This window comes from Perca fluviatilis, chromosome 21 (genome assembly GCF_010015445.1).
Source record: "Perca fluviatilis chromosome 21, GENO_Pfluv_1.0, whole genome shotgun sequence".
Lineage (NCBI taxonomy): Eukaryota > Metazoa > Chordata > Actinopteri > Perciformes > Percidae > Perca > Perca fluviatilis.
The window spans coordinates 14,685,706-14,699,696 of NC_053132.1; the positions used below are offsets into that span (position 1 = coordinate 14,685,706).

The 13,991-nt window shown below is 40.5% G+C and overlaps 1 protein-coding gene across 1 annotated transcript in view; it reads right to left on the reverse strand.

Moving 5' to 3' along the window:
- afap1l2 (actin filament associated protein 1-like 2) overlaps positions 1-13,991 on the reverse strand; it is a 41,027-nt gene that overhangs the window by 24,934 nt on the left and 2,102 nt on the right. Inside the window, exon 2 of the mRNA XM_039787881.1 lies at positions 1,424-1,552. Within this exon, the coding sequence (XP_039643815.1) occupies positions 1,424-1,552 (129 nt within the window). The remainder of the gene's footprint in view (positions 1-1,423; positions 1,553-13,991) is intronic.

Sequence of the window (13,991 nt, forward strand, 5' to 3'; positions counted from 1 at the left end):
GATATCCATAAAAGAGTAGTGGTTTAAAGTTTGCCAAAAGCCACCTGGGAGACACACCAAACATGTGGAAGAAGGTGCTGTGGTCAGATGAAACCAAAATCGAACTTTTTGGCAACAATGCAAAACGTTATGTTTGGCGTAAAAGCAACACAGCTCATCACCCTGAACACACCATCCCCACTGTCAAACATGGTGGTGGCAGCATCATGGTTTGGGCCTGCTTTTCTTCAGCAGGGACAGGGAAGATGGTTAAAATTGATGGGAAGATGGATGGAGCCAAATACAGGACCATTCTGGAAGAAAACGTGATGGAGTCTGCAAAAGACCTGAGACTGGGACGGAGATTTGTCTTCCAACAAGACAATGATCCAAAACATAAAGCAAAATCTACAATGGAATGGTTCACAAATAAACATATCCAGGTGTTAGAATGGCCAAGTCAAAGTCCAGACCTGAATCCAATCGAGAATCTGTGGAAAGAACTGAAAACTGCTGTTCACAAACGCTCTCCATCCAACCTCACTGAGCTCGAGCTGTTTTGCAAGGAGGAATGGGGCAAAATGTCAGTCTCTCAATGTGCAAAACTGATAGAGACATACCCCAAGCGACTTACAGCTGTAATCGCGCGCAAAAGGTGGCGCTTCAAAGTATTAACTTAAGGGGGCTGAATAATTTTGCACGCCCAATATTTCAGTTTTTTATTTGTTTAAAAGGTTTGAAATATCCAATAAATTTCGTTCCACTTCATGATTGTGTCCCACTTGTTGTTGATTCTTCACAAAAAATTACAGTTTTATATCTTTATGTTTGAGGCCTGAAATGTGGCAAAAGGTCGAAAAGTTCAAGGGGGCCGAATACTTTCGCAAGGCACTGTACATATCTTGCATTGCTACAGCTACTCTTTTGCAGACTTTAGAATATATCTGACCACTCCTTTCTAAACTAGGCAGAGCAACTTTCCTCTATTGTAATTTTCCAAATACAACTATTATGTTACATGAGGTATTATCACATCGAAGATGTTTCCAACCTTTCACTTCCTACTTGTCTTTGTTTTTAGTTGCATGTGTCAACAGGTTGACCAATTTCCCCAAAAATATCCATCAAAATAGGTTCCTCAATACATTTAAAGTGATAACTAGATCATGCAGCATGATAATTGTATTTCCTTATATATCTACTACTACTGCAGAGTTTTAATATATGTTAATTAAGTTAGGGGTGAGATGTTATCATCTACTGGTATGCACTCCTCATAGTTTACTGACTGGTCTGGTCAGCTCAGGCTATTTTCCTGACTAAAATGTTTAGAAAACTAAGCCAGTGAGCCTATTAATCTACTTTTTTTAAATGCAAATAAGTGCTCAGCTGTATGTGTAGCCACTACACTTTGAAAACTCAGAAAGGAGATTTTTGTTCATACCATTGGAGGCTCTGTAGGACTGGAGGAGATCGGAGAGCAAGCCCTTCTGGATGGTGGCACTCCCACTCAGGGTCTCCTTGTCCAGGACGAGCAGGAAGTGGTGGAGCTCCATCAGGAGCTGGTCCAGCACTGGGAGCACAGACAGACAGACAAGAGGGTCTCAAAGGTATGGCATAATAAAAATTCCTTTATGCTAAATGGTGTTACATGTTTCTTGGAGCGAGTGTTAAAATAATGGCTCCAGACCAGAACTGTGACAGTTCCCATCAGCAAGAAAGAGAAGAGCTACAAGCAACATAAAGCCTGTGAAGTTTCCAGGCAGAAATATTTAGACTATTATACTTTAATTTATGGCTGAGATTGAGAACAGGGAGTTAAACTCAGTGACTTGTCTTTTAACACTGAATTCAGCTGCACATTTGTTAGCTATTTTATTCTCACTGCTTGGCTTTTATGCCTCAGACTGTGCTGTATGCCAACATTTAACATGGGAGAGATTCTTCAGAGGTTTTTAGCTGGCAACAAGTCGATAACCATACAGACTTTATGTCATTCAGTCATTACTCTGCTCCAGTTGCTATTGACAGTTACAAGTCTGTTTGAGGTTGTTTTGGGAGTTGCAGGGGTATAGTGAAAGGTCAAGTCCAGAGCAGGGAGGAGCCTGGGCCTGGAGTTGGCGGGGCCTCTGTGTCTGGGTGCAGCCCACACACATCCTTCAGGGGTCAGCGCTGAGCTCACAGCCCTCTCCACTGTGTGGGGAGTTCTTTGTGTTTCCCTTCACTGTCTCTTGGCCTCATGAATAGACCCCTTGCTACACTGGGCCTCAGTGTGTGAGCACTTCACCAAAAGACCAGACAGAAGGGGTATAAAGAAAAGAGACGTTTATTAAAGGAAAAGGTGGGGCTAATATCAGAGGCGATGTCATACTGTTCTTAGATACTAAAATGTATGAAATCACCCACGGAATGTACAGCGCTAACTTTTGTTATTTTGTTTTAGCTTTAGCATTGCTTCTACTTGGCTAATGTTAAAAATAGACACAAATTTAGATGACATGTCATGAGAATAGTATTTGCTTGCTGAGAGTTAGATGAGAAGATCGATACCACTCTCATGTCAGTGCATTGAGTATGGAGTTGGTGAGGAGGCGAATAGCTTAGCTTAGCATAAAGACTGGGAACAGGTGGACACAGTTAGCCTAGCTCTCTCCAAGGGTTAAAATGACACCTTCATTTCTGTTGGTGTAAGATTAAACAAACAATGTACATGTTCATTCCTGAGCTTTAGAGGTGCTGGTATTTTGGCTGAATTGACTAAACCTTAGCTTACACTTAGACGAGCAAGACATAGGTTAGATATTTATACTTTATTGTTGATATTTTCTAAATCAAATATTAAAATAATCAATTTTAATGTTACAAGAGAAATGTAGCCAACATAAGCCTTTTAATGTAACAAAATCCTTCTTGGCCTAGGAACTGTAATGCTGAGTTAGCTAACTACTGCTTGAAGCTAGTTAGCTGGACACGCTAATGTTTGCAGCTCATGTTGGAGCAGATACACACACACACTGTTTAACACACACACTGTTTAATCCTGTCTGTTAGTACTGCAAATAGCACTATACTATACAGTCATTTTTGTTTCATTAACACATACAATGAGGTGACTGGATTTTTACTGAGACACTGGACACATCAAAAGTTAGCCAGGACAGGAGTCTTTGTACCCATATCAACCAAACTGCTATAACTAAATCTGAAATTATACAAAGTAAAACTATCATTTATATGTCAAAAACATCAGACTCTACTCAAGAATTGAACTCTACTTAATATAAAATATGCTATCCAAACTATTATAAGGAGAGTGAACTGCTCCTCTCGGTCTGAACTCTTTTAAAACTGTCAGCTTGTTTGTTTTAGTGGCTCCTTCCGGCTCAAACTGATCGCTAACCGGGCCTTGGGGGGGTGGCGGGGGAGTACATTAATGCCCTCTCCCCTCCTTCCTACACTCCTACACATCAAAGGACTTCTGCATAGTGGGGGGAAATTTCTGCAAAATAAGGTGTCAGACACCGGTAAGCTTTGCCTTTCGGAGATGACGAGAGGCTTTTCCCAAAGCTACGGCAAGCTGGGTTGTTTTTAATGACTCCTGCTCAAGCTGAGTCAACGTCTGCTGAGAGGCCCTGTGGTAGGACCTGCACCATGAAAAAACATCACTGGTTTGGACACACACACACATACATGGGATATAAAGTAATTCAAATTAAATGTTACTATAATGATTAAAACTTTTCATTACATTTCAATAGTTGTTTAGCTGCTGATGTTTGGCTGTTCAGTATGACTCTAAACATTTTTCCAGCTTCTCCTCCTTGTGTGTTTGCAGAGATTGACTCTGATGGCCTTTTGGATTGGAGGACCCTGGGAAACGGAGTCAGCTGACAGGACAGGGAGGTCTGTAGCAGGCCGTCTCTGTGGTCCACGGGTTGGCCAGACGCCAACTGCACATCCAGTGAGTGACCGCAGCCTCCACAGCATTAACAATTCCCTTCTGTAGAATGGCCAAAAGGAATCTGAGAGACCATCAGCCAGCCAGAGTGCTATAATGTTTTCAGCTAAAAATATATATTTGTGTGATGCAATTAGAACACAGTAAAAAAGGAAGTTAAGAATAAAACAAAGTGAACACTTTGCAAAAAGTTTGCGTCAGTAATCAGTTGATTTGAGTTTTTCAAACATGTACAGCATGCATTAGGGGAATTTCTCTTCCTCATGCCTGAGGTTGTACTTCCTGGTTTGCTTCATTGACAAGAAACATAATTAAGCTTTTGTTTGATTTCTCAAACACTTAAAAAAAATCCACTCATATTGTGTTTGATTTAGTGCTCTGATAAGTCGGCAGATCTGAAATAAAGATACATCTTTTATCAATGCTCATGTCCATCTGTTTACCTTGTCTGTCTGTGGTCAATACAAAAAAAAGGCTCATTCTTTCAATTTGGCTACAATCTTTTTATTTAACCCTTCAAAAATAGCAAACTCAATCTAAGAATGTCTTTGCATGCATGCCTATATGGGCATCTTTGTTGTTATGATGTAGGACTTTCTCGAAAACGAAAGCACTTTCAGGGCTCCTTTCTCTCGCCTATGTGTGCCGAGTTCAGGGACATGAAGAGAGGTGTGTGCACAGCACAGGAGTAAAATCCTGCATTGAAAATTTCACTAAAAAATACAAGTAAAGCTCAAAATAACAGTAGATAGACAGCAGAATGCCCCTATCCCTGTTTTCCTGTTTTGTTGGATCAGTATTATTGATGCATTGCATTCACATGTAAAAATAATTGTAATGTTGTAGTTGCTCGAGGTGTAGCTAATCTTAACTGCTTTATATACTGCTTGGTGGTTAAATCTGTAACAATGCATCATATGTTTTAAGATGATAATATTTTTGTGTCTTCATCTAAAAAGTAATGAGTTCCTTTGCAGGCAGGGGAGGCTCAAAATGGACTCCAGGATACTACATTCTACTGCTGGATATGCAGGATTATGTAAAGTCCCACCAACAATAACAACAAGGACTAAGGACAAGATATTAGAAAAAGCAGAGCAGGTGGAGGCTGCAGGAGCAGGCTCTTCAGGTATCTTACTTGTTTTGTTTATGGGGTGTGTCACAATATTCTAGGTCAGTTGAACCACTTTTGTAGTAAAAACATGTTATACTAAAACCCATTTCATGTGTGGGAGACCTAAGAGAATATGAAAAACATTGTTGTGCTTTGTTCCATCTCCGGTAGGGATATCTCAAACACAAACGCACTATTTCTCTTGTGCTAAGTTGAGTTTTGAATTCGTGACTTGGGACATCACAGTGAGAATTTCATATAAGTAGCATGTTTACAAAACCCTTAAGTTGTCATCCATGTCCTCTAAATAGCCAAAACAAACTCACATCTTTTTAAAAGCTATAGTGCGTAGTTTCTGCCACCCCCATGAGGAATTCTAAGCAATTACAACAACACTGTGAGCTCGTCCACACGATACAAGCCTTCCGTGATCGCGCCCCCACCCCTCCTCCACGCAGTTGCTAGTAGCCGAGGAAGACAAAAGGATAAAAAAAACATGAAGGACTCTTCAGAAGAGGTAATTATCTTCACTCGAACTTCTGCGCAGGAAAGTCACCGGACGACACAATCTTCTAAACATAGCCATACTGAGAAATACAGAGAGTTGTGTGGAGCTTATAGTCTTAATTAGCTTTGTAGCAACTCATTTGGCAATGGCTTGAATGTAACGGACATTCATTAATATCCAAAAGTTACGCACTAAAGCTTTAAATGTGTGACTGGTGTGTTCTACCTTCTGTCTTCTTTTCTCCTTTCTAAAATCAAACTGGGCACATTTTCATGTTTCCTCTCATCTTTACATCATCTTCTTCCATCTGTCTTACTTTCAAAACAACTCTAGCATATCAATTCATGCTCCAGGAAATATCCACTGATGCAATATTTGTGCCGCTTTCACGCAAGTTGTCTTTGTTTCAATATGTCAATGGTGAAAAAAGTCAAACTCTTTCTTACAGTACAGTGTATCAAATGTTTTTCTTATAGCCAACTGTAACAAATGACGCAGAACCTTAATCAATCTGAAAACAATGCTGACTTTGCACAGGCAACCAAGAAACCACCACAGTGTTTACTTGTTTAACATGATTAAGTAATGAAGGGACATTAAATCAGAATCAACTAGCTTAGCTAACTGCAAAACCATCTTTCTCTTTCCTGAGCAAGCATTTTCTAAACTCATAAAACTTGTTTACAACACAGCTAGCACCATTACTCATGTTAGGAGATTAACTGGCAGTTTATTTGAATGTGATTTCATCTGTTTGGCACACCAGTTGAGCAGCTGCCCCAGTATCCTCTACAGATGAGACAGCTGTTTTAGGCCATTGTGCTTTATTTTGATTTTCAAACATGCTCAGCAATGTAATATTTATATTATGGTTGGTTTGTTCACCCAAACTAAAATATGGTTATAGTGACCCAGTGTCAGACACAACAACAATCTCAAGTTTTATTATAAAACTGTCACAGATTGTGTCCAGGTTGGCCCAGTGGGTAGAGCAGGCGCACATATACTTGGAGGTTTATGCCTTGACACAGAGGTCCAGGGTTTGAATCCGACCTGTGACGATTTCCTGCATGTCTTCTCTATCTCTCCTGTTTCTCACCTAGCTGTCCTATCAAATAAAGGCGGAAAAGCCCAAAAAATAATCTTATAAAAAACTGTCACAGATTTACTGCTAGTTCAACAAACAATACCATCGGGGTGGCCTCTAGCTCACCCAGTAAGAGCATTCGCCCCATGTTGGCTGAGTCCTGCCGCGGGGCTTCGTGTCGTCCCCTTTCATGCCTATCCACTGTCTCTATGTAATAAAGGGAAAAGCCCCAAAAATTAATCTTTACAAAAAAAACAATACCATCACATACATGTAAATTTAAAAAGAGCTAGAGTACATTATAACGGTTTGCAACCATACCATATTTTAGTTTGGGTAAATAAATAACAATAATATAAAAAATAAGACAAACAACCCATTATCTTGCTTGGCTTTCTACCCATTGTTGCTGGGTAAAGCATTTGTGCTACATTGTCCCAGTCTGTGTTGAGTTGGTAAACTGTACTTGTATGTTGTCTATTTGTAAGTAGATTCAATTCAAAGTTGAATTACACAATTCATCATTAATATTCCTGCTCTGAAAAAAACATAAAGGAGACAAATTATTATGAATAAGAAAAGAAACTTACATAATTAAATTTTTAAAGAAACCAATGATTGGTAGATGTAGTCAAACAAAGTTAAGTCATATGATACACAGCACCGAGCTGATATCTAGTGCCATATTGTGACTGACAATGAGAGAGCTACAACTTCACCTGAAAGGGAAGTGGTGGAAAGAAGGAGAATTGGAACCAGTGACCAACTACGACAGTAAAATGTTTGGTTTGTACACAGATACACAACAGATTCAAGCTGTTTCTGCTTCAGCAGACAGGAAAGAAACTGACGGAAGCAGAGCAGATTTGTTTCTTATCATTTGACTTTTACACACCAAAACGTTTAGAGGAAAAACACCCAAATGGCATTGACCTTTGAGTCAGTTTCAATGCAATACAACTGGGAGAAGTAGCCACGTATGATTGGTTTGTTCCAGCCTGGCCTGGCTCTGGCCAGTGTGGCAGATAACTGGCTTATGGGAAGAGCCGAATAAAGGATAAAACACGATTTAAATGGTGTTTGATGCTATTGGCAGGCATGGGTCTGTCTCCCTGCAACATGCTGGGTTCAGCTGTGAGGCAGGGACTGCGTGGACATGGCTGGATTAATCCAAGCTGTGTTTTGGTGTTATTGCCGTAGAAACCTAAATTAAAAAGCGGGTGTCAACTTGATGACTTCAGGGAAGGGGCCGTCTGTGTCTGATAGTAGCACTGAAGGAACTTTGGAAAGAAGTGGACAAAGTGACACAAGAGAGGAGTGAAAAGTGAAAGAATGAACTGAAGCTAGAAGCAAGATGGAACATTAAATGTTACTGGTAAAGGCACATAAGTCCCTTTCTCACAGCATTAAGTCAACATTCTAACACAAAGGTGGTTTTGATTTGTTTGTGAGTGCAAATAAAGACACCTCACCTATAATGAGAGTAATCACAGGTTTATCTGGAGCAAACAGCTGTACTTTGCCCCCATAAAAAGCAAGGAATATTAAAATGGTGATCTACCTAAAAAATCTTCAGTGTCTTCAGCATTACATTTCACTTTAGGTTATTGTTTTAACAGGTCCTTGTCACAATGCCGAGAACATCTTTTACGTTTACCAGTCAATGAGAAAAACTAAGCATCGTTCTGTGACTTCCTTAGAAATGTCTCTCACCATGACCCCTGAATCTAAGTAAGATAGTATAGGCCTAGAATACAGATTGATGGAGGATGAAGAGGATTTCTCATGACTTGTATTTACAGTCATTAAGTGTCGAAAAAGGCCATGCAACATTGTTCAAATTCTGGTTGCAAGACACATTCACAGCATAGCAAGTGCATCATTTCAGATTCCATGCCTCACGCAACACTGTGATAAACTCTGCTCGTCAGTCCCTCTGCTCTGCAGTATTCATCTGATCAAAGGCGAGCCTCTGTGTTTCCCTGTCTTTGTCACTTTTCATTCTCTGTTTAAATTGAATTCATATGCAAAAGATGTATATTGTAGGAGTTGTCTAATAAGTTGAGGACATTTTGTCTTCATTATTTGCTTTGCTGGGCTTTAGGAGGACTTCTGAATCTTATGTTAAGGTGCACGGTCATCAGTGTTTACAAGTTCCTGTCTTAGTGTGTTGCTGTGTCTGAAAACCACTGGGAAGTTTCTCACACTCCAGCAACACAACAACTCAACTCTCCAGATTGAGTGACAACCTAAGTAAATGGTTCTAACTTATTAATTGCATGTTTAGCTTCTACTAGCTCTAAGGCCAATGACTCATTCATTCATAAACAATGGGGACTAGAGGCAAAACAGACTCAAAGTTACAATTACAGTAATAAATCAATAATGGCTCTTTTTCCTCCGTTATATACATAATGGAAACCACTTTGGCATGGTTAAAATTTAGTAAAAAATAAAATCTGTGTCAGTCTTGTCGTCAATTGAGGTCATAAAGTAGGCCAAATACTAGTGACAGGAAGTGTTTTTTACACTGTGGGAAAAATGTGACATAGGAGGAGCTCAAGGTTGTCCAGTGGTAAAGGAGTCACTTATAAAGCATAGTTCTTTCTTTTTTAAGTTTCTCCTCTTTCATCTTCCCTCTGCCCCAACTATTGAATCTCGCCTTTATTCATCTCACACTTTATCTTTCCCAACACCCTTTTCTTTCTTCCAGTCTTTGCTGTCTCTGTGATATTGAGGCTTACAGCTGCTCTGCCCTTAGAGAAATCAGGCAGTTTTCATAGCTGAAACATGCTAATAGGCTCAAAGTAAAAAAAAAATTATATAGAAAGGGGCCATGGTGTACTTGAGAAACTTGATTAGGATGCAGTGTACAGTATGTTACTGCAAATGAAGGCCTGAGCTGAAGGATCAACATTCTGGCTTAGTTGATGACAGGAAGTGTGTGTGCTTTCGTGCGTTCGTGCGTGTGTGTGTGTGTGTGTGTGTGTGTGTGTGTGTGTGTGTGTGTGTGTGTGTGTGTGTGTGTGTGTGTGTGTGTGTGTGTGTATAGAGTGTATAGAGTGTATAGAGCAAAGTCAAAGATGTGGGAAGTGAGAAAAAGAGCAGAATGAAAATAAAGTTTGAAAGATTATGCCACAATCTGCCATTTATACTGGTCTTAATATTTTAACAAATTACATTTCTTTAACAAGTTCTTTCCTCTTTTGAATTTCTGTAGCCTTAGTTTAATGGAAAATTTAATATGAATCAGTTATTATAAAGACAAATTAAACAAGCAAGACAGTTTTAATGGACTGGAATGTCAATAATGCTAAAAAAAAAAAACATTTTAAGAGAGTTGTGGGACAAAAGCCAAGCTTTTTTCTTAAATTGTGTTAAATGGTGTCATAAATGGAAACTGAAAGTTTAAAATGTCATCAGCTGCTCTAATATTCATGTATTAACAATGGATCAAATGATTGTGTAAAATGAACGTGGTGACAAACCCACAGGGAAATATCACTCTGCAGTTTCCCTAGCTCTAAGAAGCGTTTTAGCCTTTTTCTCATTGCATCTAAAACAAGTTAATATCAAATCACATTGACTGATCTGTGCAGTAGAACATGCAGAAAACTCAATGCCTGTTTTGCCAGGAAATTACAGTAATATTGTGATTCCAGACTACTTGTTACAAAATCTCACAACTCTGTAACTCTTTCACTCCCACTGGGTTTCCTCACAAACACACACAGAGATGAATAACCGGTCAGCCCTGGGCTATGGTGCAGAAGAGGCTCAGTGTGGTTCCACCTCATCCTCTTAATGCAGCGCCCTGACTGCATCCCTCCCTCAATCTTCTTCTGTCCTTATGTCCCCTCGCGCAACAGGACCCCACCAACAGTCAAAGGCATCGTCCTCTAGATATTCTGAAGTGTGTGTGTGGGGTGGGCTGTATATGCATGTGTATACCATGCAGATTATTTTTTAAGGATAAGTGAAGCTTTACAAGGCTCCACAGTCTTGGCTTGATGAGAAAAGAAAGCGACAGACCAGAAGCAGATGCTGACAAATAAAAACCTAACTAGCAATGCCGCCTCCGAGTCATCCACATAAAAGCTTCTCTGCTAGTTATTATCCCACAGATAAGTGGCCAGGAGGGCTGCAGGGAAAGTAAGAACTAGTGAGTGTGCACATGTGTGTGATTACAAGAGAGTAAGCTCCTGTTCTAAGTACCATTTTCTTCAAAAGAGTACCTGGTGAGGAAATAAAAACACAATACAGGTCTGATCCAGAGCTCCTGTATCCAATAAACAAAGCCACGTTTGATGTGTTGTAAATGAACAGGAGCGAGACCCAGAGGGTGAAAAAGGGCCAAACTCACATGGAGCGCTGCACTGCCACAGATCAGGAAGACCGTCTTTCTTTTCATCATTTTTATAGCCCAGTCCAGCTTCCTGAATTACCCACACTCGACTCACTTCCCCATTGGCAAGTACAGCCCATGACACACACACACACACACACACACACACACACACACACACACACACACACACACACACACACACACACACACACACACACACACACACACACACACACACATACACACACACCCACACACACACACACAAACACACACAAACACACATGAAGCGGGAGACCCCATGCCATGGCCTACATCTTAGCCTGCCTCTTCTGAGCTTATGGGAGGTCAAAACCACTTAACCCACTGACTCTGTCACACGCTGTCATACTGCACAGAAAAGCACATTTGAAACTCTAAATTTCAACTGATAAAACTCAAACTGCACACTTTATTTTGACTGAGAGTCATTTTGATTGATATTAAGTTCACAGAGCGTAGGCTTTTTAAAACACCAGCTCTGAAAGCGCTGCCAGTATGGAATACACATGCTAATAAAAGTGAAATAACTTTTCAGCAACAACTGTTTTTTGACACTACATCAAATGATACAGCGCACCGTAAACCGTAACCATAAAAATGGTGCTGCTGATGGTTGAAAGCTGTATTTGAACTATATTGTGTTGAGAGGCTGTTTGATTCCAATACAAACCTTCCTGACTACAGGACACTTTACAGATAGGAAACCATTTTATTGTAAAAAAAAAAAAAAGAAATATTCTAAGTCAGTCGACTTTTGTGTAGTTGCTTGTGGGTCAATTAACAATCCACTTCAAAAATGTCCTTCAATACATATGTCAGTCTGTCTCCATTTGTCTTACATTTTATTTGGGCAGTGATCACAGAATCAGATTATTATTGGAGAAGACGACTGACGCTGGAGGAAAGAAAAGGAGCCGTCATCACAGACCGCATTGCTGCTTATCTGGGTGAAACCCAGCTGCAAAGAACGTGCACAGTGAATTCAACATAGACATGTTTTACCCAGAAACTGGTGGGATCAATGATAACACGGAAAGCAAAACAAGCAATGGCCATGAGATGGAAGGCACTGATTGACAAGTAAAGGAAGATAAATACTGGAAAGGATCTTGCTAAAACAATAAACAAACATTCCCATTCCCTTTATGGGAATATTTAGGGAAATTACACTTTTAATTATTATATATGTATTACTGGTGAAAGTAGCCAGTGAGCCAATAATTGCATTGAAAAATGCTCCTATTATCTCATTGCTGAGCTGCTTTAAGTCCTCTGCTGCAACAATGATCCTCAAACATGTCCTATCCCAGCCCGAAGGTCTTTCAAACCATACACAGCTCCAGGTGGTTTCACTAATTTGATCCCTATCTCTGGCAGAAGGTGTGAGAATCTGTGACATGAGCTGCTGAAAGTTGTTTCTTTGGAATGAAACCTGCATAAATCAGGTTTGAGGAAAAACGGAGCATGCCCAGGACACTAAACAATGCCTCGCCTTGTCATTGGCTTCCCTGACTTTTCCCAGGTTTCCCTTCACTGTACTTCCTCCACTGGCTGCCTGTGGCTGTTATATCTAATTTAGTGGCCTGGTGCTGCTGCTTACAGCTGCCAAAAGAGTACACTCTGGTCCTTATTTCAGCCCCACACACCGGCTCATTCTCTACACAATGTAACTACCAGGTGTGGGATCCTTCCCTTCATCACTCCACCTGCCCTCTCCCTTTCTTTTATGAATTACATCCTCATTACTCAGGTCTCTACATGCCCTGCAAAAATGTCTGGGGCTTATAATTGGAGCTCCTATCTAAAACCAATAGATTTAAAAAGTGCAACCATTCTCTAAGCTGTCAAAGCCTAATGAGTTGATTAGAAACAAATTAATGTTGTGATGATAACCTTTCTTTTAAAATACAGTAACATGCCGTATAGGCAGTCCATTCCAATTTAGCTTCAACAATCAAAAGTGTTAAAGGTCCCATGACATGGTGCTCTTTGGATGCTTTTATATAGGCCTTAGTGGTCCCCTAATACTGTATCTGAAGTCTCTTTCCCGAAATTCAGCCTTGGTGCAGAATTACAGCCACTAGAGCCAGTCCTACAATGAGCTTTCCTTAAGGTGTAGACACATATAGCCGACGGGCCGACCGTTGACAGAAAACCCCGTCGATATGATCAGTCCGAGGTCCAAAAAACTGCCACAGGACACACCAAAAAGACGAGAGGAGACGAGACGTAATACATCTCTATAACAGCAGGCGGCGCTAATCTGTAATGTTGCCCAATAAATGAAAACCGGCAGCTGATTGGACGAACGCGTAACATGGGTTTGTTTTCTCCGGAAATTCAAAGCCAGACTGTCATGGCGGCTCGTTCAGAATACGATCTCATATTGTACTAAAATAGTTCACTGAAACGTGTTTCTGAAAACATTTTAAGCAAGAAATAGGCCGTGCAGTTGCTGAATCTGTCTTCATTTCAGCTCAACAAAGGTCAGTTTAAAAGATTTTCATCAGATTTTGAGAGACAGTAGTCACCTCATTCCGCTCGTCATTTCCGGGTGAGTCCCGACTTCCCTGCCGCCGACCGAACATGTCAGGTCGGCCAAAATGAACGCCGACAGCCCCCCAGACGGACGACGGCACGGGACACACCAAACACATTTGACCTCATAAGGAGCAAGATTGCAGATCGGCCCATCTGAGCTTTCATTTTCTCAAAGGCAGAGCAGGATACCCAGGGCTCGGTTTACACCTATCGCCTTTTCTAGCCACTGGGGGACCATAGGGGGGACACATATTAATGTTAAAAAATCTCATAAAGTGACATTTTCATGCTATGAGACCTTTAAGGAGACAGTCAAGTGAACAATGTAGCTCCCCTGGTGGACAATCAATGTAATCTCATAAATTCTGAAACATGACATTACGTAAAATACATCAATCGATGTATACTGATATA